The sequence below is a fragment of the Oncorhynchus kisutch genome, linkage group LG20 (assembly GCF_002021735.2).
Source record: "Oncorhynchus kisutch isolate 150728-3 linkage group LG20, Okis_V2, whole genome shotgun sequence".
NCBI lineage: Eukaryota > Metazoa > Chordata > Actinopteri > Salmoniformes > Salmonidae > Oncorhynchus > Oncorhynchus kisutch.
Window position 1 is genome coordinate 9,797,034 of NC_034193.2, and position 26,451 is coordinate 9,823,484.

Consider the following 26,451-nt stretch of genomic DNA (forward strand, 5'->3'; position numbering starts at 1 on the left):
ATACGTAAAGGGAGACGCCGTTGACCTGGTCAATAGCGCATCTTGGTGGAAGACCCGGGGATCGTCGGGGCGGGTGAATGAAAATCGGAGGAACTTGACCCCCCCTGTGTGCGTGTTTTTTTGGGGTATCTTTACGTTACTATTTATATGTTGGACAACTTTTTCTTCACTACATTGTTTTGAAAATAATGTACTTTCTACTCCATACATTTTCCCTGACACCAAAAAGTACTCGTTACATTTTGACTGCTTAGCAGGACATGCACATTGTCAATTAAAGAGAAGATCCGTAGTCATACCTTCTGCATCTGATCTAGCGGACTCACTAAACACAAATGCTTTGTTTGTAAATTATGAGTGTTGGAGTGTGCCCCGGGCTATCTGTAAATGGAAAAGAAAAAGATAATCGTGCCATCTATTTTGCTTAATATAAGGAATTTACTTCTACTTTTGATACTTAAGTACATTTTAGCAATTACATTTATTTTTTGATACTTAGTTTTTTTTTTTACCAAATACTTTTACTTAAGTAGTATTTTACTGGGTGACTAACTTTTATTCAAGTCATTTTCCATTAATCTCTTTACCTCAAGTATGACAATTGGCAACTTTGTCCACCACGGTGTCCTCCATTAATCATTCCACCAGCCAATTATTCAAATCATTAACCATCAATGTACATTTTCAGAGTAATATAACAAAATCCACAGAGACATATTTTCATTCCAATGCTTTAATTGCACAGAGCAGACATGTAAGTCAATGATACAGAGTGCCACAACAAGAGAGAGAGCTAATGTGGCTTGCCGCAATGACAAAACCTGTGATGCCAAAGGCTAATAACTAGGCTAACTCATAAAACTAATAATATGCTCATTCATCTGAATACATTTTTATTTAACTAGGCAAGTCAGTTAAGGCCAAATTCTTATTTACACTGACGGCCTACACCGGCCAATTGTGCACCACCCTATGGGACTCCCAATCATGGCTGGTTGTGATACAGCCTGGAATCAAACCAGGGTGTCTGTAGTGACATCACTAGCACTGACATGCAATGCCTTAAACCGCTGCGCCACTCAGGAGCCCAAAAGGTTGAGTAGATAAATAAATAAACAAATATGACTTGATTTTCATTCTAAAGATGCAGCCTATCAATAATGAATACAATCACATATAGGCACCTTGGCAGATAAGTGTCGTTATCATGAATCAATGCTCACAGAGACACACAATAATGGAATAAATACACAAGCAATACTAAGTAAATATCCATGTATAAATACGCAATGCGTGTTTTGTTTTTTGAAGTGCAATCAGTAAAACATTACAGTGCAGAGAAAGCCAAGGAGCCTTCAAAAAGGACATTGTCAGAATGTTCCATAAGAATGGGATGTCCCCTTATGAGTGGCTCCCTGTTAGGAAAGATTTTGTTCTCTCTTAATAGCATATAGAACATGTTCCGTTACCATTGCTATGACACAGTGTCATTATCTCCTTGCACTGAAGCACTTCAGGCCTGCGCAGGCCTTTTTTTCCCCCCCAGCCCAGCAGTAAACCTGAATGCTGGGCTGGAACAAAAGCCTGCACATGCTGCGACCCTCCAGAACCAAGAGGGAACACTGCTATGACAGACTGACAGTTAGCCTCCACAAGACGTCATGCCCTTTTTCTTCCCTCAACAACACTTGAGTGACCTTGGGAGGAAAATTAGCCTCTGCTTGTACCTGGCACATACCACTCATTATAAACTGGGTGGTTTGAACCCTGGACGCTGATTGGCTGACAGCCGTGGTATATCAGACCGTATACCACTGGTGTGACAAAACATTTATTTTTACTGCACTAATTACATTGGTAACCAGTTTATAATAGCAATAAGTTACCTTGGGGGGTTTGTGATATATGGCCAATATACCACGGCTGTATCCAGGCACTCCGCTTTGCATCGTGCATAAGAACAGCCCTTAGCTGTGGTATATTGGCCATATACCACACCACCTCGTGCCTTAATGCTTAATTATAACACTGTGGAGAAAACAATAACCCATTTCTGGTTGAAATGATTCAGTTGATTTCTCTGTAACGACTTCTCTTTTCTCAATCCATAGTTTTCACAACACCACTGATCTCACGCCAAATCCTGTGTCTGCTATAAAGGTTTGAAGCTCCAGTCGAGTTTAAGACCTCGAGTTAGATAGCTCTAAATCAAATGGCATTCGTCACATGCGTCGTAAATGACAGGTGTGGACTAACAGTGAAATGCTTATTTAACAGACCCTTGCCAACAACGCAGAGAGAAAGAACAGAAATAATAGAAAAGTAAAATACGTAATAATACAAGGTATAATCGATTATATTTCCTGTATACTGCAGGTTCATTGTTGTGTACATTTTCTCCTGCCATATGGTATGGCATTACAACGTGAGTATTTCACACACACAAGTCAAAGTAATGCAACATACACTATAACATTCATGATAATAAGGAAAAGGTGGTTGGAGTTAAGGACCATGCTGGAGTGGCTAAAGCCTAAAAATGTTTACCCCTGGCTAAACGCGGGGGTGCAACATCAGGAAGTTGCATTAGTCACTCGAGGTGGTGGTGGAAAATGGTGTTTCATAAAGAAAGTTCCACCTTAAATGAAAATGGAGTTGAGTAGGAGAATGGAGAACGTACGAACTGGTCGTCAGGGAACAAGAGTGTATTACCAGCTGGGTATATCAAGCCCAGACAATAGTGGAGTCCAAGTTGTGGGTGACAGTTATCATACCTGTGTGACCTGTGTAACGGTAGCAAAAGGCAGCTGTGTTAGATCTCACTGGCAAAGCTAGGCAGGTGCTAATAGCATTAGTAGTAGATTGGTTTAAGTGGCGTATTGTTTGATCGGTAACTATAGTAACAGAAGCAGTCCACAGGAGGTTCCTTAGGTTTGTGAAAACTGTCTTGTTTGATCTAATGGCTGGAGCGGAATCATTTGGAATGGTATCAAATACATCTAACACATGGTTTCCAGTAGTATAATGCCATTACATTTGCTCCGCTCCCGGGCATTGTTATGAGTCGTTCTCCCCTCAGCAGCCTCGTGTGAAGCAGACAGGAGACCAGACCCCATACAGAAGTACTCATGAGTGCTACACATCGGTAGAGTACGAGGCAAATTCCTCCTCTAATCTCAAGCGCTTTGAGCATGGAAAAAGCACTGCACTACCAAACCAATCCAGTATCAGAATTTATTTGCTGGACTTGCCAGACTTGCTGGCTTTGGTGGCTTTGGTAGCTTTGGTGGCTTTGATGTCCATCTTGGTCTTCTGAATACGAGAAAAGATCTCCTTGAACAGAGCTTTGTACTCTGGCGTGCTCTGGCCCAGTCGTTTATCTACCGCCTCCACCTGCTTACTGATGCTCTCCATCACCTCGGGGGTGGAGGGGGACTGGGTGGGGGAGGGCGGGGGTGCAGGGGTGGGGCCCATGGCACAGTCCTTCATGGAGGGGTCCCTGGAGACGGGCCGCGAGGTCTGCACCCCCGCGTGGCACAGGGACTCCTCGTGGCGCCGGCACTTCCTTAACAGCTCCTCATACTTCTCCAGCAGAGCGTGGTACTGCTCGTCCACCTCCCTCAGGATGGACATCCCTCTCTTACGGACGCTGTTGGCGTGGATCGCGTAGCTCCCTCTTCTCCTCCCGGTTGCGTCCCTGGCCACGATGGCGTTCAGCGCCGTGTCGCTGCAGCTCTTCCTGACAGGGCTGGAGGAAGGTAACGACTCTCCACCTAAGCCTCCTCCCCCCTCGCCCTCCTCCCCTCGCCCTCCACCCACTTCTCCTCCCTCCCCCTCCAGGGTGTCTGTCTCGGGGGTGTTGTTGAGGAGGGTCTGGGTGAAGCCCACACCGTCATCTTCGCTGCTCAGGAGGAGGGTCCTCGCCCGTCGGAGCTGCTGGAGTTCCTGGAGCTCTGCCTCTAGTTCACGAACCCGTGCCTGGCAGCTCTCTGCACCCTGTCAATCAATCAATGAGTCAATCAGTCAGTCAGATAGTCAATAAACCAATCACTCAATATTTTTTTATTCTTCCAGAAAAGAGGGAGAGTTAGGAGCCCTACTATATTTAAGTTAGGAACAAGTATCAGTATCACTCATTGGATTGAACCAACTTAGTAGAACATGTGTCAGTATCACTCATTGGATTGAACCAACTTAGTAGAACATGTGTCAGTATCACTCATTGGATTGAACAGACTTAGTAGAACATGTGTCAGTATCACTCATTGGATTGAACAGACTTAGTAGAACATGTGTCAGTATGACTCATTGGATTGAACAGACTTAGTAGAACAAGTGTCAGTATCACTCATTGGATTGAACAGACTTAGTAGAACATGTGTCAGTATGACTCATTGGATTGAACAGACTTAGTAGAACATGTGTCAGTATGACTCATTGGATTGAACAGACTTAGTAGAACATGTGTCAGTATGACTCATTGGATTGAACAGACTTAGTAGAACATGTGTCAGTATGACTCATTGGATTGAACAGACTTAGTAGAACATGTGTCAGTATGACTCATTGGATTGAACAGACTTAGTAGAACATGTGTCAGTATGACTCATTGGATTGAACAGACTTAGTAGAACATGTGTCAGTATGACTCATTGGATTGAACAGACTTAGTAGAACATGTGTCAGTATCACTCATTGGATTGAACAGACTTAGTAGAACATGTGTCAGTATCACTCATTGGATTGAACAGACTTAGTAGAACATGTGTCAGTATGACTCATTGGATTGAACAGACTTAGTAGAACAAGTATCAGTATCACTCATTGGATTGAACAGACTTAGTAGAACATGAAACCATTAAAAAAACGGAGTTACTCCTTTTGGAATGAATATTAAATGGAGTTGAAATAGGATTCTGACCAGCACACGTGACTCCAGACGAGAGAACTCCCCCAGGAGGACGTGACACTCTCTCTCCGCCCCCTCCCTGCGACCCCGCTCCGCCCTCACGGCCGAGCGCAGCGCCGACACCGCCTCTCTCAGACGCTCGTTCTCCTCCTCTGCTGGCTGGCGCTTAGTCTCTGAGGTGAAGCTGTCTGAGCGGCCCACCACGAACCCATCCTCATACCTGACGGACAGACAGAGAGCGAGAGACACACAGTTCCACACAATATCAGCTAAAATCCTAACATCGCTGAGCCTCTCATATTGAAACAAACATCTTTCCTGTAGTTTTTTTTTGTCTTGCCAACTTAACGATGTGGCACAGACAGGGGTTCACACACTAAAAGATTCTTTACTTGGTCGTGAGGATTTTCGATTACCAACACACCGTCTCGCGAAAAACAATGATGGTGATTAGATTGTTAACGTAGCTAGAACAAAGCAGCCTCAAACGTTTCCAGTCAGACATTCACACCTGCTGTGCAGAGTTGAAATATTTAGCCAACATATTTTTTTGAGTTGAATAACATGAACTTCAGAGCTGTAACGATTTGACACTTTGGTTTAAAAGGCAAGTACAAAACACCTAATACTAGTAGTCATGGTTCCTGCTGGAGAATCTACACATTCTGGGTGATGTGATACGACGTCATCATCATCATCTCGCTGGCTTCTTCTCTGGCGAGCTCTCATTGGTTATTGATGATCGCCGCACTCACACTACAAGAGCATTGCAGATTTTGTGCCGATAAAATCAAACGTCTGAGAATCTCGGGACGTCTGGTACGGCTCAAAGACGGGATCGGTAGCTCTCAGATTGTGTCTCTGACCCGCTTACATTAAACGATCTGCGGTGATGGCCGGCCGCCCGCCCCGAGTAGGCAACGACATGGGGATTTTGTCTCCGATCACAAAAACTTGTCTGGGACAGCTAAATCGGAGCGAAAATTGTGTAGAGTCCACCTGGCTTTACTTGTACCTGCCACAGACAGACAAGCTCAATATATAGTCTAGGGACCTTGAGATCCAGTAACCAATGACGTGAGTGTGACTGCTAGGAGTCCTCACTTGGGTGCGGTGCAGAGTTCCCTAAGGCAGGGGAAGGAGGCGATGGTTTTGCGTCGTTCCCTCTTCTCCCTCCGGACCCTGAGTAGCTCCAGGGAGTGGAGCTGTTCCACCTGCCCAGAGAGAGACTCCACCTGGGTCTGCAGGGTCTCGATGGTCCCAGTCAACCTGGGAGAACCAGGGAAGAGAGACATGGGGTTAGTGTGTTTGTGTACGTGCGTTTGACGATGTGCGTCCGTCCAGCTCACCTCTCGATCTTGTGTTGTGAGGCCTTGCTGTCCAGTACCAGGGTACGGTTGGTGAGCTCCAGTTCTCTGGCTGTCCCATCTAGCTGCTCGTACACCTTAGCATGCTGCTCATTCATTTCCCTCAGCACCTCCAGCTGCTTAGCCAGGTACTGCACAGAGAGAGACATACTGTATAATAAATATATATATATAAATATATGGTGGCACCTTAATTGAGGAGGACGGGGGGTCGTGGTAATGACTGGAGCAGAATGTTCTCACTTTGTCATTATGGGGTGTTGTATGTAGATTCATGCGGGAAAAAAACCAATTTAAATCCATTTTAGAATAAAGCTCTAACGTAACAAAATGTGGAGAAAGTCAAGGGGTCTGAATACTTTCCAAAAGCATACAATACAGATGGGGGCATGTTGGGGGCATGTTCCACTACCCCTAAGCCATTAGGGGGATGGATGCTTTCTGGCAATTGCTGATTAAGGGCAACACTTCTATTCCCTCCCCTGGTTACTCGAAAACCCCTTGGTCGTGAACTCCGTGAACCATTTCACTAGATTAGGATCAGCCAGCAGGGTCAAAGAGTTACTGAGGCATTAGGTAGGCCACAGCACTATGGCCAGCCATCACAGCAGAGAAGAGCCAACTTCCTACGACTCTGCTCAGTCAACAGGTAGATTGTCATCCAATCTACACCTAACTTATGGGTAGAGGTTACGTTAGAGTTTAGACAGTCAGGGAAAAGGGGGGATACCTAGTCAGTTGTCCAACTGAATGTATTCAAGTAGAATGTGTCTTCGGCATTTAACCCAAACCCTCTGAATCAGAGAGTTGCGGGGGGCTGCATTAATCAGCACCCATGGCACAGTGGGTTAACTGCCTCAGCTCAGGGATTCGATCCAGAAACCTTGTGGTTACTGGCTCAACGCTCTAACCACTAGGCTACCTGCCGCCCCAGTTGAGATGTGGGTAGAGGTTATGTTAGAGTTTAGATTGTTGAGAGGTGGGCAGGGTTTGGAACCGGTTCAGCGAACAGAAAATATTAAATGTTTTCGAGGAACAGAACCAGAACAAAAGTGATATATACTGTTCCGGAACATAACCTTAATTTTAAAAAGCATGGGAACCGGTTAATAATTTTATTTTATGTTCTGGGCATTTTTTTCCAGTCCCACAAAAACGCAACAAAGAGCCTATGCAAAGCCCTCACTGTCACTATGAAACTTATTCTAGTGTCTTCCTGAAATCTTTGCCAGTGTGTACCTTCCCCTCCCACTCCCCCCAAAGAATACATAATCTACAGTAGCTACTGGCGTTACAGGCAGAAATTAGGGAGAGAAGAATGGATTAACCTTTTCAATGCTATTTAAGGATATTACAGTTATCACGTTTCACATTTATTAACTACAGAAAGGTAAGACGTGTTTTTACTTGAATTCTGGTGCCGCTCTGCACACACAAGCTAGTTTGTTAGCTAACTCTGGCCTAGCTCACGATGGGCTGTTCACAGATGGGCTATGTACAGGTGCAGTGATCTGTGAGCTGCTCTGACAGCTGGTGCTTAAAGCTAGTGAGGGAAGTAAGAGTCTCCAGCTTCAGTGATTTTTGCAGTTCGTTCCAGTCATTGGCAGCAGAGAACTGGAAGGAAAGACGACCAATGGAGGAATTGGCTTTGGGGGTGACCAGTGAAATATACCTGCTGGAGCGCGTGCTACAGGTGGGTGCTGCTATGGTGACCAGTGAGCGGAGATAAGGCGGGGCTTTACCTAGCAGAGACTTGTAGATGACATGGAGCGAGTGGGTTTGGCGACGAGTATGACGAGAGGGCCGACCAACGAGAGCGTACAGGTCGCAGTGGTGGGTAGTGTATGGGGCTTTGGTGACAAAACGGATGGCACTGTGATAGACTGCATCCAATTTGTTGAGTAGAGTGTTGGAGGCTATTTTATAAATGACATCGCCGAAGTCGAGGATCGGTAGGATGGTCAGTTTTACGAGGGTATGTTTGGCAGCATGAGTGAAGGATGCTTTGTTGCGATATAGGAAGCGGATTCTAGATTTAATTTTGGATTGGAGATGCTTAAAGTGAGTCTGGAAGGAGAGTTTACAGTCTAACCAGACACCTAGGTATTTGTAGTTGTCCACGTATTCTGGACAGAGTAGTGAGGCTGGACGGGCAGGCAGGTGCGGGCAGTGATCGATTGAATAGCATGCATTTAGTTTTACTTGCATTTAAGAGCAGTTGGAGGCCACAGAAGGAGAGTTGTATGGAAGCTTGTCTGGAAGTTAGTTAACACAGTGTCCAAAGAGGGGCCAGAAGTATACAGAATGGTGTCGTCTGCGTAGAGGTGGATCAGCGACGTCATTGATGTATAACAGAGAAGAGAGTCAGCCCAAGAATTGAACCCTGTGGCACCCCCATAGAGACAGCCAGAGGTCCGGACAACAGGCCTTCCGATTTGACACACTGAACTCAATCAGAGAAGTAGTTGGTTAATCAGGCGAGGCAGTCATTTGATAAACCAAGGCTGTCGAGTCTGCCAATAAGAATGTGGTGCTTGACAGAGTCGAAAGCCTTGGCCAGGTCGATGAATACGGCTGCACAGTAATGTCTCTTATCGATGGCGGTTATGATGTCGTTTAGGACCTTGAGTGTGGCTGAGGTGCACTCATGACCAGCTCGGAAACCAGATTGCATAGTGGAGAAGGTACGGTGGGATTCGAAATTGTCAGTAATCTGTTTGTTAACTTGGTCTGTAGCAGTTTGGGTCTAGAGTGTCTCCCCCTTTAAAGAGGGGGATGACCGTGGCAGCTTTCCGATCTTTGGGAATCTCAAACGATACGAAAGAGAGGTTGAACAGGCTAGTAATAGGGGTTGCAACAATTTCGGCAGATCATTTTAGAAAGAGAGAGTCCAGATTGTCTAGCCCGGCTGATTTGTAGGGGTCCAGATTTTGCAGCTCTTTCAGAACATCATCTATCTGGATTTGGGTGAAGGAGAAATGGTGGAGGCTTTGGCGTGTTGCTGTGGAGGGTGCCGGGCAGTTGACCAGGGTAGGGGTAGCCAGGTGGAAAGCATGGCCAGCCGTAGAGAAATGCTTATTGAAATGCTCAATTATAGTAGATTTATCAGTGGTGACAGTGTTTCCTATCTTCAGTGCAGTGGGCAGCTTGGAGGAGGTGTTCTTAATCTCCACAGACTTTACAGTGTCCCAGAACTTTGAGTTTGTACTACAGGATGCAAATTTCTGTTTGAAAAATCTAGCCTTAGCTTTCCTAACTGCCTGTGTATATTTGTTCCTAACTTCCCTGAAAAGTTGCATATCACGGGGGCTATTCGATGCTAATGCAGAATGTCACAGGATGTTTTTGTGCTGGTCAAGGGCAGTCAAGTCTGGAGTGAACCAAGGACTATATCTATTCCAAGTTCTACATTTTTTGAACGGGGCATGCTTATTTAAGATGGTGAGGAAGGCACTTTTAAAGAATAACCAGACATCTACTGACGGGATGAGGTCAATGTCATTCCAGGATACCCGGGCCAGGTCGATTAGAACGGCCTGCTCGCAGAAGTGTTTTAGGGAGCGTTTGACAGTGATGAGGGGTGGTTGTTTGGTCACAGACCCATTACAGATGCAGGCAATGAGGCAGTGATCGCTGAGATCTTGATTGAAAACAGCAGAGGTGTATTTGGAGGGTGAGTTAGTTAGGATGATATCTATGAGGGTGCCCGTGTTTACAGATTTGGGGTTGTACCTGGTAGGTTCATTGATAATTTGTGTGAGATTGAGGGCATCAAGCTTAGATTGTAGGATGGCCGGGGTGTTAAGCATGTCCCAGTTTAGGTCACCTAGTAGCACAAGCTCAGAAGATAGATAGGGGGCAATCAATTCACATATGGTATCGAGGGCACAGCTGGGGGCAGAGGGTGGTCTATAGCAAGCGGCAACAGTGAGAAACTTGTTTCTGGAAAAGGTGCATTTTTAGAAGTAGAAGCTCGAAGAGTGAAGATCAAGGGCTAGCTCTGGTCCAACGTTAGTTAAGCCAACTCTCTGAAGTTCAAAGACATTCAAAGTTCTTTCATAGAAGCCGCTCCTCTGTAGGTATAATTATGTGGGCCTAATTCAGATAATGCATGTCATCACAAGTTGCCCAGTGCTCTCCTCACCCGCAAAATTTCAATGCATGTACATAGCTTGCCTGCTCCATGACAAGCTGCTTTAGCCATGGGTGAAGTCATTTAGTGTCGAGCTAAATGTCAAAATAAAAATAATGATTTCCGAGGTTAAAAAGGAACAGAAGGGAAATTGTTTCGGGGTTTGAACCGGTTCAAAACTGTATTTTGCTGAGGAACGGATTGAAAAAAACAAATGGTTTTGTGCAGAAAGAAACGATTAGAAAATAATTTAGGTTCCAACCCCTCGATGTGGGTAGAATTTAGACTATTGATATGCATCCATGGAGCTTTTGAGACTTGGCCCTCCTACCTCAATCTCCTGCACCTGCTCCTCATTGGTGATGTATATCTGCTGTAGAGAATCCTCCAGCTCCTTGTTCCTCTCCAACAGAGTCTTCCCAAGCTCTGCTGCCAGGTGGAGGTCTAGAGAGAGAGTTGGAGAGGGGAGAAAGAGCAAGGAGAGAGAGAAAACAAAAAGATAATTATTTTCAATGTGTCAAATAATGAACAAAAAAAACTGAGCAAACTAGAATGCTATTTGGCCCCAAACAAAGAATACACAGTGGCAGAATACTTGACCACTGTGACTGACCACCGTAGGCAGACCTGGCTCTCAAGAGAAGACAGGCTATGTGCACACTGCCCACAAAATGAGGTGAAAACTGAGCTGTACTTCCTAACTTCCTGCCAAATGTATGACCATATTAGAGACACATATTTCTCTCAAATTACACAGATCCAAAGAATTTGAAAACAAACCCAATTTTGATAAACTCCCATATCTACTGGGTGAAATACCACAGTGTGCCATCACAGCAGCAATATTTGTGACCTGTTGCCACAAGAAAAGGGCAACCAGTGAAGAACAAACACCATTGTAAATACAACCCATATTTATGTTGATTTATTTTCCCTTTTGCACTTGAACTATTTGCACATGACATTTGAAATGTCATAATTATGTTGGAACTTCTGTGAGTGTAATGTTTACTGTTCATTTTCTAAATTGGTTATTTAACGTTTGTTTATTATCTATTTAACTTGCTTTTGCAATGGAAACACGTTTTCCATGCCAATAAAGTCCTTAAATTGAAATTGAGATAGAGAGAGGGAGGGGGGGAAAGAGATGGAGGGGGGTGGATGGGAGGGGAGAGAGAGGAGATGGGATAGAGAGATTAGAGATGGGAGAGGGCCATGGGAGACAGGTTGGAGGGAGAGAAAGAGATTTTACATTTTGAGAGCAACAAGCTGTAACAAACTGTCTAAATAAGAGAGCGTCAGGAACAGGTTTTGCTGGTCCAAAGATGTGAGTGATGTCAGTGAAGATACTAAAAATAGTCTGCACTCGTCCCTATGACAGCCACAGTAGAAAGCGTTGTTCATACTGTAACATGATGATTCACTTAAGCAATAAGGCCAGAGGAGGTGTGGTATATGGCCAATATACCACGGCTAAGCGCTGTTCTTATGCATGACGCAACCTCGGAGTGCCTGGATACAGCCGTGGTATATTGGCCATCACAAACCATCGAGGTGCCTTATTGCTGTTATAAACTGTTTACCAACGTAATTAGAGCAGTAAAAATAACTTTTGTCATACCCATGGTATATGGTCTGATATACCACGGCTGTCAGCCAATCAGCATTCAGGGCTCAAACCACCCAGTTTATAATTTGGAATACATCACAGTTCTATGTTCCGCAGGCTTCTAAGAGTATCTTCAAACAGAACATTCAAACATTAAAACATTCCACCTTTGACCTCTGCACCACTCGGGAGACCTAAGGCACTGCATCATAGTGTTGCGGCATCACTACAGCCTTGTGTTCACAACCGGCTGTGACTGGGAGTCCTACAGGGCGACGCACAATTGGCCCAGCGCTGTCCGGGTTAGGGGAGGGTTTGGCTGGGGGTCTTTACTTGGCTCATCGCGCTCTAGCAACTACTTGTGGCGGGCCGGTGCCTGTTGTCAGTTGAACAGTGTTTCCTTCGATGCATTGGTGTAGCTGGCTTATGGGTTAAGTGTGCAGGTGTTAAGAAGCAGAGTGGGCTTGGCGGGTCATGTTTCATAGGACGCATGACTCGACCTTCGCCCTCTGTTGGGGATGACGAGACCTTCACCCTCTGTTGGGGATGATGAGACCTTCACCCTCTGTTGGGGATGACAAGACCTTCACCCTCTGTTGGGGATGACGAGACCTTCACCCTCTGTTGGGGATGACGAGACCTTCACCCTCTGTTGGGGATGACGAGACCTTCACCCTCTGTTGGGGATGACGAGACCTTCACCCTCTGTTGGGGATGACGAGACCTTCACCCTCTGTTGGGGATGACGAGACCTTCACCCTCTGTTGGGGATGACGAGACAAGATCGCAATTGGATATGAAAAAGGGAGTTATTTTTTTGTAAACAAAATTATCATATTCCACCTTCATTCCTCCCTGAGGTACACATAGATGAACAAGCTCATTCTGGAGAGAAAGAGAGGGAGACAAAGGGGGAGAGAGAGACAACACTAGAAAGAAAAGGTATCTCAGTCAGTGAAGATCTGCGATCTTTGACCCTTGTATCTCAGTCAGTGAAGATCTGCGATCTTTGACCCTTGTATCTCAGTCAGTGAAGATCTGCGATCTTTGACCCTTGTATCTCAGTCAGTGAAGATCTGCGATCTTTGACCCTTGTGTCTCAGTCAGTGAAGATCTGCGATGTCTGCCAAGATCATCAGAAGACAAGACACCGCTTCTCCACAGAGTCTATATATTATGCAGTGTGTCTCTCTGCAGCATGGCGGAGGGGATACTAATGTCTAAAGTAGAAAGTGACAGGATATGAAGATGCTGTCAGATTAAGCATTTTATTCACATGCAAGCAGAGTGTGCCCTCAAACAAAAGCTTGTAGACATGTACACCCTGGAACAGGAATGAAGAACACTGTTCTAGTAGTGATGCAATACAAGACACTAACAATAAGTCTAGACTAGAATACTTCTCGCTCGCTCTCATTTTATGGTAAAATGGTGCAGAGTAGGGAAAAAACCTAATTGACAGATATTCTCATCAATCAGGAGTCGAACAGAAGTGGAAGGGACTGTATTCTGCCTTCAGACTGAATCAGTCGGATTCATAGTCTTTATTTTCAGGTCTGACACAGCAGCGAGATATGTTTGGTGTTTTGGGACCTGTGGTCAAATATGAGAAGGGAAAACACACAACAACAACTCAATGGAAACACCATCACTCTCATTGTAGAGACTGAGATGACAGTAAAAACTCTGGAGGTTGAGAGTGATGAACAATGGGATCACTGATCGACACTTCAGTTATTCGATAACCAGAGTTCATTCTAATCAGAATCTGATCTTCAACGAGAGAGAACACAGTATGTTGGTTGTTTTGAAGAGTGTTCAGAAACAGAAAGAACAGACAGGAGAGATGGCAAGCTCACGCTCACACCCACACAATGCTGTTCCAGTGCTTGCTTTTCAACCATGCGGTCTCCTCTTTCTTATTATCTTGTCCTGTCCTGTCTTGTCTTGTCGTCTTCCCTCAATTAAACTAATGAGGAGAAAAGCAGGCTGCTACCAGCTCCTCTCTGACATGGGCTTTATACATAGACCTGCCTGCTGCACAGCTAATTATCTCCTGTGGGGCCTCTGCTACTACACAGGTATCTGTGAATGGGTGTTGACCCTTCCGGCACTATGCACAGCACATTCAACCCTACGTTGAATGTTACTTAACCAATTCCTATTTCACGACTGCTTAATTTCCATTCCAATTTCAATTCTATGGCCGATCCAATCCTCACGAAACAATTTAACGTTCAGGAAGAGAACACTGAGAAGTCACTCCTCAAAGGGTTAAACTCGCTAACAACGAGGAGGCTGCTTCCAGTCATAGAAATAGAATCTGATTCTAGTTCTGTGGATTCAGTGCTGTTCCACTGCTCCGTTAGAATAAGGCAGTGGGACAAGGGGGGCCGAGTCCCACAGTGGGTGTTGAGAGGGGGACCGAGTCCCACAGTGGGTGTTGAGAGGGGGACCGAGTCCCACGGTGGGTGTTGAGAGGGGGACCGAGTCCCACGGTGGGTGTTGAGAGGGGGACCGAGTCCCACGGTGGGTGTTGAGAGGGGGACCGAGTCCCACGGTGGGTGTTGAGAGGGGGACCGAGTCCCACGGTGGGTGTTGAGAGGGGGACCGAGTCCCACGGTGGGTGTTGAGAGGGGGACCGAGTCCCACGGTGGGTGTTGAGAGGGGGACCGAGTCCCACGGTGGGTGTTGAGAGGGGGACCGAGTCCCACGGTGGGTGTTGAGAGGGGGACCGAGTCCCACGGTGGGTGTTGAGAGGGGGACCGAGTCCCACGGTGGGTGTTGAGAGGGGGACCGAGTCCCACGGTGGGTGTTGAGAGGGGGACCGAGTCCCACGGTGGGTGTTGAGAGGGGGACCGAGTCCCACGGTGGGTGTTGAGAGGGGGACCGAGTCCCACGGTGGGTGTTGAGAGGGGGACCGAGTCCCACGGTGGGTGTTGAGAGGGGGACCGAGTCCCACGGTGGGTGTTGAGAGGGGGACCGAGTCCCACGGTGGGTGTTGAGAGGGGGACGAGTCCCACGGTGGGTGTTGAGAGGGGGACGAGTCCCACAGTGGGTGTTGAGAGGGGGACGAGTCCCACAGTGGGTGTTGAGAGGGGGACGAGTCCCACAGTGGGTGTTGAGAGGGGGACGAGTCCCACAGTGGGTGTTGAGAGGGGGACGAGTCCCACAGTGGGTGTTGAGAGGGGGACGAGTCCCACAGTGGGTGTTGAGAGGGGGACGAGTCCCACAGTGGGTGTTGAGAGGGGGACGAGTCCCACAGTGGGTGTTGAGAGGGGGACGAGTCCCACAGTGGGTGTTGAGAGGGGGACGAGTCCCACAGTGGGTGTTGAGAGGGGGACGAGTCCCACAGTGGGTGTTGAGAGGGGGACGAGTCCCACAGTGGGTGTTGAGAGGGGGACGAGTCCCACAGTGGGTGTTGAGAGGGGGACGAGTAGAGGGGGACGAGTCCCACAGTGGGTGTTGAGAGGGGGACGAGTAGAGGGGGACGAGTCCCACAGTGGGTGTTCAGAGGGGAATGAGAGACGAGACAGAGAGCGAGAGACAGAGAGGGACAGAGAGCGAGAGGGACAGAGAGCGAGAGGGACAGAGAGCGAGAGAGAGCAAGGTGAGCACTGCGTTTCTCTGCAACATTAAAACATCCTAATCAATACCCTCCACAGACCACTGTCTCCAAACAAGGACACCAGGAAGTCAACTTCCCCATGAAGGACGACATCACCACCCAGACCCAGTGACTGACACCTAATGGAATGGATTGTGTGCATTTCCTGCATAGGCTATCAGGCCAATTCTACGGTTTTCTTTTGTGATGTTTTAGCAAATCAAATCAAATGTATTTATATAGCCCTTCGTACATCAGCTGATATCTCAAAGTGCTGTACAGAAACCCAGCCTAAAACCCCAAACAGCAAGCAATGCAGGTGTAGAAGCACGGTGGCTAGGAAAAACTCCCTAGAAAGGCCAAAACCTAGGAAGAAACCTAGAGAGGAACCAGGCTATGTGGGGTGGCCAGTCCTCTTCTGGCTGTGCCGGGTGGAGATTATAACAGAACATGGCCAAGATGTTCAAATGTTCATAAATGACCAGCATGGTCGTATAATAATAAGGCAGAACAGTTGAAACTGGAGCAGCAACACGGTCAGGTGGACTGGGGACAGCAAGGAGTCATCATGTCAGGTAGTCCTGGGGCATGGTCCTAGCAGTGTCAGATACACTGACATATTGTCCTCAGGGGAAGATTCACACTCCTGTCACAAGCAACTGACACACACGTACACACACAAACAGTCTGGGTATCAGAGCCCCTGTCTCTGAGCCCTGTAATCAGATCAGTTGGGGCTTAGTGCTGAGGAGTCAAACATTGAAACGACACAGAACTGTTGGCTGCAGAAATACATGTTAAACAACTGTAACCTGTGTGCGTTCGCATGTGTGTGTGCGTTCGCATGTGTGTGTGCGTGTGTGCACACGTGAAAGGAAACACCCCTGGTTTGGAATGTGCCCAGCCTTTCTGAGCAGTGTGTTGTTTTTATAGTTACACATCTCCCATAGGAGTCACAGGAATATGGAAAACAGGACCTCTCCCTGTTTTGTCCTCCTTCTCTCCTTCCTACTTTCCTTGTCTGCAGAAAAGCTGTGAAGCAGGCCAACCCCCTTCAGTACGACTTCACCTGCAGTCTTCAGTCAATCCCATAGTAAGCTCACATTCGGTGTACAAATGATGCATCCGCAAATTGTTATCTGCAGGATAACAAGGAAAGAAAGTGTGTGTCTGGAGACGTAGAGAGGTGGTTGTTGAAGAGATGGTTGTTGAAGAGATGGTAAAGCTGTAATAACAGCAGGTAGGCGGTGTTACAACCCAGTCATTAGATGTGAAGTCCAGCTCTGCTAACCAATCAGGTCCCAACAGCTGGTCTGGGCACATAGCTTCAGCTCAGAGTTTGGTCTAGAGACAGCCTTGGGTCTGTTTTACAGAGGATTCCAAGCATGATCGTTGATATGTTTTTCTCCTCGCGTTGTGTTTATAGAATGCATGGAAATGTCTGCGTCTGTATTGTAGATGGAACACGTTTGCTGATCCCTTACGGTACAGAACAGCAGGTTGCCTCATTGCATCAATAAATGCCTGCTTTGATGCTAAGCATGGAATTTCTCTTCTTCATCTGATTATTACCACATCTCAATCTGCCAAACCTTCTGGCTAAATAGCACCTCTGATGAAAACAGGATGCACCAGAGAGATGTGAAGAGAGGAAGGCTGGGTGCAGAGAGGAAGACTGGGCGCAGAGAGGAAGACTGGGCGCAGAGAATGAGAGAGAGAAATGGGGCTTGTTCTCTTCTGATCTTTCTCCTCTCTCCTTCATGTCTCATCCTGTCTTCCTCCTTTGATCTTCTACAGTCTCTCTTTCTCCAACACTGTATTCTCCCTTTCCCTCACTCTTCTTCTTCTTTCTGAATAAGGTGGAGATACATCAGCCTTTATTTATATCCTCATCAGTTCTACTGATGTGTCCACACACTCCGTTCCCCCTCCTGCCCGCTCTCAGCAGCTACTCTTCCTGGGGTCCAGCCAAATTAAGGCAGTTTAAACAATGTTAAAAACATTACAATACATTCACAGAGTGTGTGCCCTCAGGCCCCTACTCCACCACATATATACAGTAGAAAATCCATGTGTACATGTGTGTATAGTGTGTGTGTGGGTATGTATATAGTGTGTGTGTGTGTGTGTGTGTGTGTGTGTATATATATAGTGTGCACAGGAGGCTGGTGGCACCTTAATTGGGGAGGACAGTCTCATGGTAATCCACGCTGTATCACATCCAGGAGTCCTGTAGGGCGCATTGGCCCAGCGTTGTCCAGGTTTGGCCGCCATTGTAAATAAGAATTTGTTCTTAAATGACTTGCCTAGTTAAATAAAAGGTAAAATAAAGACAAATATTTTAAGAAATGGCTGGAGCAGAGTAAGTGGAATGGTAAACATGGTTTGATGCCATTCCATTTGCACCATTCCAGACATTATTATGAGCCACCCTCCCCTCAGCAGCCTCCACTGGTGTATGTATGTATGTATGTATGTATGTATGTATGTATGTATGTATGTATGTGTATATATATATATATATAACCAGATCAAGAGCAGGGTCAAAGCATTACCTAGTTCGAATCCCCGAGCCGACTAGGTAACTACTTTGTCGATGTGGCCTTGAGCAAGGCACTGAACTCTAAATTGCTCATGTAAGTTGCTCTGGAAAAGAGCTTCTGCTAAATGACTCAAATGCAAATGCATCATCTGCTCTCGGCCTGTGGCAGATATCCTAATAATTGGAACAAAGAGATGAAGTGATGGAGAGATTAGGAATGAGTGATGCACAGCACGGAAGGGAGAGGCAGGGAGCGAGGGAAGAGAGAGATCCAGGGAGCGAGGGAAGAGAGAGATCCAGGGAGCGAGGGAAGAGAGAGATCCAGGGAGCGAGGGAAGAGAGAGAGGCAGGGAGCGAGGGAAGAGAGAGAGGCAGGGAGCGAGGGAAGAGAGAGAGGCAGGGAGCGAGGGAAGAGAGAGAGGCAGGGAGCGAGGGAAGAGAGAGAGGCAGGGAGCGAGGGAAGAGAGAGGCAGGGAGCGAGGGAAGAGAGAGGCAGGGAGCGAGGGAAGAGAGAGGCAGGGAGCGAGGGAAGAGAGAGGCAGGGAGCGAGGGAAGAGAGAGGCAGGGAGCGAGGGAAGAGAGAGGCAGGGAGCGAGGGAAGAGAAAGGCAGGGAGCGAGGGAAGAGAAAGGCAGGGAGCGAGGGAAGAGAAGCAGGGAGCGAGAGGCAGGGAGCGAGAGAAGCGAGAGGCAGGGAGCGAGAGGCAGGGAGCGAGAGGCAGGGAGCGAGAGGCAGGGAGCGAGAGGCAGGGAGCGAGAGGCAGGGAGCGAGAGGCAGGGAGCGAGAGGCAGGGAGCGAGAGGCAGGGAGCGAGAGGCAGGGAGCGAGAGGCAGGGAGCGAGAGGCAGGGAGCGAGAGGCAGGGAGCGAGAGGCAGGGAGCGAGAGGCAGGGAGCGAGAGGCAGGGAGCGAGAGGCAGGAGCGAGAGGCAGGGAGCGAGAGAAGCGAGAGAAGCGAGAGCCAGGGAGCGAGAGAAGCGAGAGGCAGGGAGCGAGAGAAGCGAGAGGCAGGGAGCGAGAGAAGCGAGAGGCAGGGAGCGAGAGAAGCGAGAGGCAGGGAGCGAGAGAAGCGAGAGGCAGGGAGCGAGAGAAGCGAGAGGCAGGGAGCGAGAGAAGCGAGAGGCAGGGAGCGAGAGGCAGGGAGCGAGAGAAGCGAGAGGCAGGGAGCGAGAGGCAGGGAGCGAGAGGCAGGGAGCGAGAGGCAGGGAGCGAGAGGCAGGGAGCGAGAGGCAGGGAGCGAGAGGCAGGGAGCGAGAGGCAGGGAGCAAGAGGCAGGGAGCGAGAGAAGCGAGAGCCAGGGAGCGAGAGAAGCGAGAGGCAGGGAGCGAGAGGCAGGGAGCGAGAGGCAGGGAGCGAGAGGCAGGGAGCGAGAGGCAGGGAGCGAGAGGCAGGGAGCGAGAGGCAGGGAGCGAGAGGCAGGGAGCGAGAGGCAGGGAGCGAGAGGCAGGGAGCAAGAGGCAGGGAGCAAGAGGCAGGGAGCGAGAGGCAGGGAGCGAGAGGCAGGGAGCGAGAGAAGCGAGAGCCAGGGAGCGAGAGAAGCGAGAGGCAGGGAGCGAGAGAAGCGAGAGGCAGGGAGCGAGAGAAGCGAGAGGCAGGGAGCGAGAGAAGCGAGAGGCAGGGAGCGAGAGAAGCGAGAGGCAGGGAGCAAGAGGCAGGGAGCGAGAGAAGCGAGAGGCAGGGAGCGAGAGAAGCGAGAGGCAGGGAGCGAGAGAAGCGAGAGGCAGGGAGCGAGAGAAGCGAGAGGCAGGGAGCGAGAGAAGCGAGAGGCAGGGAGCGAGAGGCAGGGGAGCGAGAGGCGCGAGAGGCAGGGAGCGAGAGACGCAGGGAGCGAGGGAAGCGAGAGGCAGGGAGCGAGAGGCAGGGAGCGAGAGAAGCGAGAGGCAGGGAGCGAGAGAAGCGAGAGGCAAGGAGCGAGAGACGCGAGGGGCAGGGAGCGAGAGACGCAGGGAGCGAGGGAAGCGAGAGGCAGGGAGCGAGAGACGCAGGGAGCGAGAGGGAGGGAGCGAGAGGCGCGAGAGGCAGGGAGCGAGAGACGCGAGAGGCAGGGAGCGAGAGACGCAGGGAGCGAGGGAAGCGAGAGGCAGGGAGCGAGAGAAGCGAGAGGCAGGGAGCGAGAGAAGCGAGAGGCAGGGAGCGAGAGGCAGGGAGCGAGAGGCAGGGAACGAGAGAAGCGAGAGGCAGGGAGCGGCAGGGAGCGAGAGGCAGGGAACGAGAGAAGCGAGAGGCAGGGAGTGGCAGGGAGCGAGAGGCAGGGAGCGAGAGGAGCGAGAGGCAGGGAGCGAGAGGCAGGGAGCGAGAGGCAGGGAGCGAGAGGCAGGGAGCGAGAGGCAGGGAGCGAGAGGCAGGGAGCGAGAGGCAGGGAGCGAGAGAAGCAGGGAGCGAGAGAAGCAGGGAGCGAGAGAAGCAGGGAGCGAGAGGCAGGGAGCGAGAGAAGCAGGGAGCGAGAGAAGCGAGAGGCAGGGAGCGAGAGGCAGGGAGCGAGAGAAGCAAGAGGCAGGGAGCGAGAGGCAGGGAGCGAGAGGCAGGGAGCGAGAGGCAGGGAGCGAGAGGCAGGGAGCGAGAGGCAGGGAGCGAGAGGCAGGGAGCGAGAGGCAGGGAGCGAGAGAAGCGAGAGGCAGGGAGCGAGAGAAGCGAGAGGCAGGGAGCGAGAGGCAGGGAGCGAGAGAAGCAAGAGGCAGGGAGCGAGAGGCAGGGAGCGAGAGGCAGGGAGCGAGAGGCAGGGAGCGAGAGGCAGGGAGCGAGAGGCAGGGAGCGAGAGAAGCGAGAGGCAGGGAGCGAGAGAAGCGAGAGGCAGGGAGCGAGAGAAGCGAGAGGCAGGGAGCGAGAGAAGCGAGAGGCAGGGAGCGAGAGAAGCGAGAGGCAGGGAGCGAGAGAAGCGAGAGGCAGGGAGCGAGAGGCAGGGAGCGAGAGAAGCGAGAGGCAGGGAGCGAGAGGCAGGGAGCGAGAGGCAGGGAGCGAGAGGCAGGGAGCGAGAGGCAGGGAGCGAGAGGCAGGGAGCAAGAGGCAGGGAGCAAGAGGCAGGGAGCGAGAGACGCAGGGAGCGAGGGAAGCGAGAGGCAGGGAGCGAGAGGCAGGGAGCGAGAGGCAGGGAGCGAGAGAAGCGAGAGGCAGGGAGCGAGAGGCAGGGAGCGAGAGGCAGGGAACGAGAGAAGTGAGAGGCAGGGAGCGGCAGGGAGCGAGAGGCAGGGAGCGGCAGGGAGCGAGAGGCAGGGAGCGAGAGGAGCGAGAGGCAGGGAGCGAGAGGAGCGAGAGGCAGGGAGCGAGAGGAGCGAGAGGCAGGGAGCGAGAGAAGCGAGAGGCAGGGAGCGAGAGAAGCGAGAGGCAGGGAGCGAGAGAAGCGAGAGGCAGGGAGCGAGAGAAGCGAGAGGCAGGGAGCGAGAGGCAGGGAGCGAGAGGCAGGGAGCGAGAGGCAGGGAGCGAGAGAAGCGAGAGGCAGGGAGCGAGAGAAGCGAGAGGCAGGGAGCGAGAGAAGCGAGAGGCAGGGAGCGAGAGAAGCGAGAGGCAGGGAGCGAGAGAAGCGAGAGGCAGGGAGCGAGAGGCAGGGAGCGAGAGAAGCGAGAGGCAGGGAGCGAGAGGCAGGGAGCGAGAGAAGCGAGAGGCAGGGAGCGAGAGGCAGGGAGCGAGAGAAGCGAGAGGCAGGGAGCGAGAGGCAGGGAGCGAGAGGCAGGGAGCGAGAGGCAGGGAGCGAGAGGCAGGGAGCGAGAGGCAGGGAGCGAGAGGCAGGGAGCGAGAGGCAGGGAGCGAGGCAAAGAGAAAAAGAGCGATGTAGTGAGGAAGAGGGGAGAGATATGAAATAGCACTAATGCTGGCAAGAAGTACAAAGTTGTTTGACAAGGCTACAGCTCAGCAGATACATTCTCAGCAGCTTGGGATATGCATTTAATGATGTACTGTTTCATATTTTGTTTTATGTGTAATATAAGTTGTCTTTATGTGTTTGGACCCCAGGAAGAGTAGCTGCTGCCTTGGCAGGAACTAATGGGAATCCCTAACAAACCCCAGGAAGAGTAGCTGCTGCCTTGGCAGGAACTAATGGTGATCCCTAACAAACCTCAGGAAGAGTAGCTGCTGCCTTGGCAGGAACTAATGGGAATCCCTAACAAACCCCAGGAAGAGTAGCTGCTGCCTTGGCAGGAACTAATGGGAATCCCTAACAAACCCCAGGAAGAGTAGCTGCTGCCTTGGCAGGAACTAATGGGAATCCCTAACAAACCCCAGGAAGAGTAGCTGCTGCCTTGGCAGGAACTAATGGGAATCCCTAACAAACCCCAGGAAGAGTTAGCCGCTGCCTTGGTAGGAACTAATGGTGATCCCTAACAAACCTCAGGAAGAGTAGCTGCTGCCTTGGCAGGAACTAATGGGAATCCCTAACAAACCCCAGGAAGAGTAGCTGCTGCCTTGGCAGGAACTAATGGTGATCCCTAACAAACCTCAGGAAGAGTAGCTGCTGCCTTGGCAGGAACTAATGGTGATCCCTAACAAACCTCAGGAAGAGTAGCTGCTGCCTTGGCAGGAACTAATGGGAATCCCTAACAAACCCCAGGAAGAGTAGCTGCTGCCTTGGCAGGAACTAATGGGGATCATAATAAACCCCAGGAAGAGTAGCTGCTGCCTTGGCAGGAACTAATGGTGATCCCTAACAAACCTCAGGAAGAGTAGCTGCTCCCTTGGCAGGAACTAATGGGAATCCCTAACAAACCCCAGGAAGAGCAGCTGCTGCCTTGGCAGGAACTAATGGTGATCCCTAACAAACCTCAGGAAGAGTAGCTGCTCCCTTGGCAGGAACTAATGGTGATCCCTAACAAACCTCAGGAAGAGTAGCTGCTGCCTTGGCAGGAACTAATGAGGATCCATAATAAACCCCAGGAAGAGTAGCTGCTGCCTTGGCAGGAACTAATGGTGATCCCTAACAAACCTCAGGAAGAGTAGCTGCTCCCTTGGCAGGAACTAATGGTGATCCCTAACAAACCCCAGGAAGAGTAGCTGCTGCCTTGGCAGGAACTAATGGTGATCCCTAACAAACCCCAGGAAGAGTAGCTGCTGCCTTGGCAGGAACTAATGGGAATCCCTAACAAACCCCAGGAAGAGTAGCTGCTGCCTTGGCAGGAACTAATGGGAATCCCTAACAAACCCCAGGAAGAGTTAGCCGCTGCCTTGGTAGGAACTAATGGTGATCCCTAACAAACCTCAGGAAGAGTAGCTGCTGCCTTGGCAGGAACTAATGGGAATCCCTAACAAACCCCAGGAAGAGTAGCTGCTGCCTTGGCAGGAACTAATGGTGATCCCTAACAAACCTCAGGAAGAGTAGCTGCTGCCTTGGCAGGAACTAATGGTGATCCCTAACAAACCTCAGGAAGAGTAGCTGCTGCCTTGGCAGGAACTAATGGGAATCCCTAACAAACCCCAGGAAGAGTAGCTGCTGCCTTGGCAGGAACTAATGGGGATCATAATAAACCCCAGGAAGAGTAGCTGCTGCCTTGGCAGGAACTAATGGTGATCCCTAACAAACCTCAGGAAGAGTAGCTGCTCCCTTGGCAGGAACTAATGGGAATCCCTAACAAACCCCAGGAAGAGCAGCTGCTGCCTTGGCAGGAACTAATGGTGATCCCTAACAAACCTCAGGAAGAGTAGCTGCTCCCTTGGCAGGAACTAATGGTGATCCCTAACAAACCTCAGGAAGAGTAGCTGCTGCCTTGGCAGGAACTAATGAGGATCCATAATAAACCCCAGGAAGAGTAGCTGCTGCCTTGGCAGGAACTAATGGTGATCCCTAACAAACCTCAGGAAGAGTAGCTGCTCCCTTGGCAGGAACTAATGGTGATCCCTAACAAACCCCAGGAAGAGTAGCTGCTGCCTTGGCAGGAACTAATGGTGATCCCTAACAAACCTCAGGAAGAGTAGCTGCTCCCTTGGCAGGAACTAATGGTGATCCCTAACAAACCCCAGGAAGAGTAGCTGCTGCCTTGGCAGGAACTAATGGTGATCCCTAACAAACCTCAGGAAGAGTAGCTGCTCCCTTGGCAGGAACTAATGGTGATCCCTAATAAACCCCAGGAAGAGTAGCTGCTGCCTTGGCAGGAACTAATGGTGATCCCTAACAAACCTCAGGAAGAGTAGCTGCTCCCTTGGCAGGAACTAATGGTGATCCCTAACAAACCTCAGGAAGAGTAGCTGCTCCCTTGGCAGGAACTAATGGTGATCCCTAACAAACCTCAGGAAGAGTAGCTGCTCCCTTGGCAGGAACTAATGGTGATCCCTAACAAACCTCAGGAAGAGTAGCTGCTCCCTTGGCAGGAACTAATGGTGATCCCTAACAAACCTCAGGAAGAGTAGCTGCTGCCTTGGCAGGAACTAATGGTGATCCCTAACAAACCTCAGGAAGAGTAGCTGCTGCCTTGGCAGGAACTAATGGTGATCCCTAACAAACCTCAGGAAGAGTAGCTGCTCCCTTGGCAGGAACTAATGGTGATCCCTAACAAACCTCAGGAAGAGTAGCTGCTCCCTTGGCAGGAACTAATGGTGATCCCTAACAAACCTCAGGAAGAGTAGCTGCTGCCTTGGCAGGAACTAATGGTGATCCCTAACAAACCTCAGGAAGAGTAGCTGCTGCCTTGGCAGGAACTAATGGGGATCCATAATAAATACAAATACAAAATGAATTCAGACTGATAGCGGTTCCGCTGAATGATGGTGTTCACACAATCTATATGGCCCAGGTCAAGTAGGTTATCTTTATGTAAATATAATATATGGTCGCATAGAATGAATGTGAAACGGAAGTGATACACAAGGCCTGGACCGTAGTTGACAAGCCTACTGCAAAAATATATATTTGGGGAATAGCCTAGTGACTTAAAACAGAACACTGTAACAAATGGCTGTACATTTACAGCAACACATTCAGTTAGCTACTGTAATTATATTACAGTACAGTACTGTAAAGAGCAATGTATTATCAGGGCTCAATGGTGCTCCGCTACACTGCTGTACAATTGTACAATACAATTTTACAGTAAATACTGTATTACCCTGTATATTTACAGCAGCATACTGTGAATTATGCTGCATTGTGGGAAAATGATGTGGGCACCGAAATAATCTCTGGCTCATTAACTATTCTGGTGGATCTGCAAGTCTGCAAATCAAGCATGTGTCATGGCTTTTTTTTTGGCCCATGGATGCTCTTTGTCTCAACCAATCACTTCCTTATTGATTATGTTCAACTGACACGTTCAGTTCTTATTGCATTATGGGCACATGGACATGACAGTCTACAGGCCTTGAAAGGCACCACATTCTAAAAGGAAAACATCATATGTATTGCTTGAATGAGGAAATCAACAAAAACCCAATTGACTGCATAAACAAGGTTAAGTGATCCCTAATCATTATTACAACCTGTAAAGAACAATTGTATTGCTCGGATGACAGCCGAAATCTCCTAACTTCTATTTATGGTTAATTTATTAGATAGTAATATTATAATCCATTGTTTGCAATCACCAACAGACCACTGCAGAGTATTTGGTTTTTCTTGCAATATTGTGACAACAGCAGAGAAATGATTTCCCCAATCCACGTCAGAAAGGCCTTTGAAGGAATCCCTTCAATAACTTGATGTCAGAAAGAAGCAAAATATTAAACTGCGGCTGCAGATTTCGAAGAGCATTGCCATTACTATTTGTCAAGATGCACGGACAAATGTACCTTCGCAAACTGATCTCTAGAAGCCTTCGATCATAAAGGCCTTTGTTTGGGAAGAACATCTGAGCTCGCCAATAACGAACCGCTACCCGGTGCATTGACATACGGGATGCGGTTGGCTGCAAACGGCGTTCTCATATGCGTCGTTACTTACCCGATTCGAGATCTTGCTGGTCGTACCATGGCTCTTCCTCGTCGGTGACAAATTCCTCCATTCCTAGCATCGAGACACGGATACCACCATCCGCCTTGTCCTGGAACCCAGCAAAGACGTGCCTACCAGCCGGCTACACAATCAGGCACACACGCAATTTCGCTGTCCGCCCGCTTCTGGAATAACGTGAGCTCATCTTCCTTCAGATTCTGAATGAGGAAAGAGCTGTAACGTTAACCGATGAAGCAGGCTAAATATATTTTTTTTTCTTGGCTACAGATTAATCAAAATGACACATAAAGTCAAGAGACTCGAACACTGTTTTAAAACCATGCCGTGTGAATTGGCCAATTATTGTTTCTTATAGAGACCCCTTTCCAGTACACGACACGCTGACGTCATGCACAGATGCGCGAGACTCTTGGCTGCAG

The 26,451-nt window shown here is 49.3% G+C and overlaps 1 protein-coding gene across 1 annotated transcript; it reads right to left on the reverse strand.

Annotated features, from left to right (window-relative positions):
* Positions 1 to 717: 717 nt before the first annotated feature.
* LOC109865847 (cerebellar degeneration-related protein 2-like) lies at positions 718 to 26,451 on the reverse strand. The gene is made up of 6 exons (XM_031799844.1): positions 26,021 to 26,451; positions 10,740 to 10,852; positions 6,259 to 6,407; positions 6,014 to 6,178; positions 4,922 to 5,129; positions 718 to 3,996 (listed from the first exon to the last, which is right to left on the reverse strand). Exons 1-6 carry the CDS (start codon positions 26,088 to 26,090, stop codon positions 3,235 to 3,237), a joined length of 1,467 nt encoding a protein of 488 aa, XP_031655704.1. The 5' UTR covers positions 26,091 to 26,451; the 3' UTR covers positions 718 to 3,234.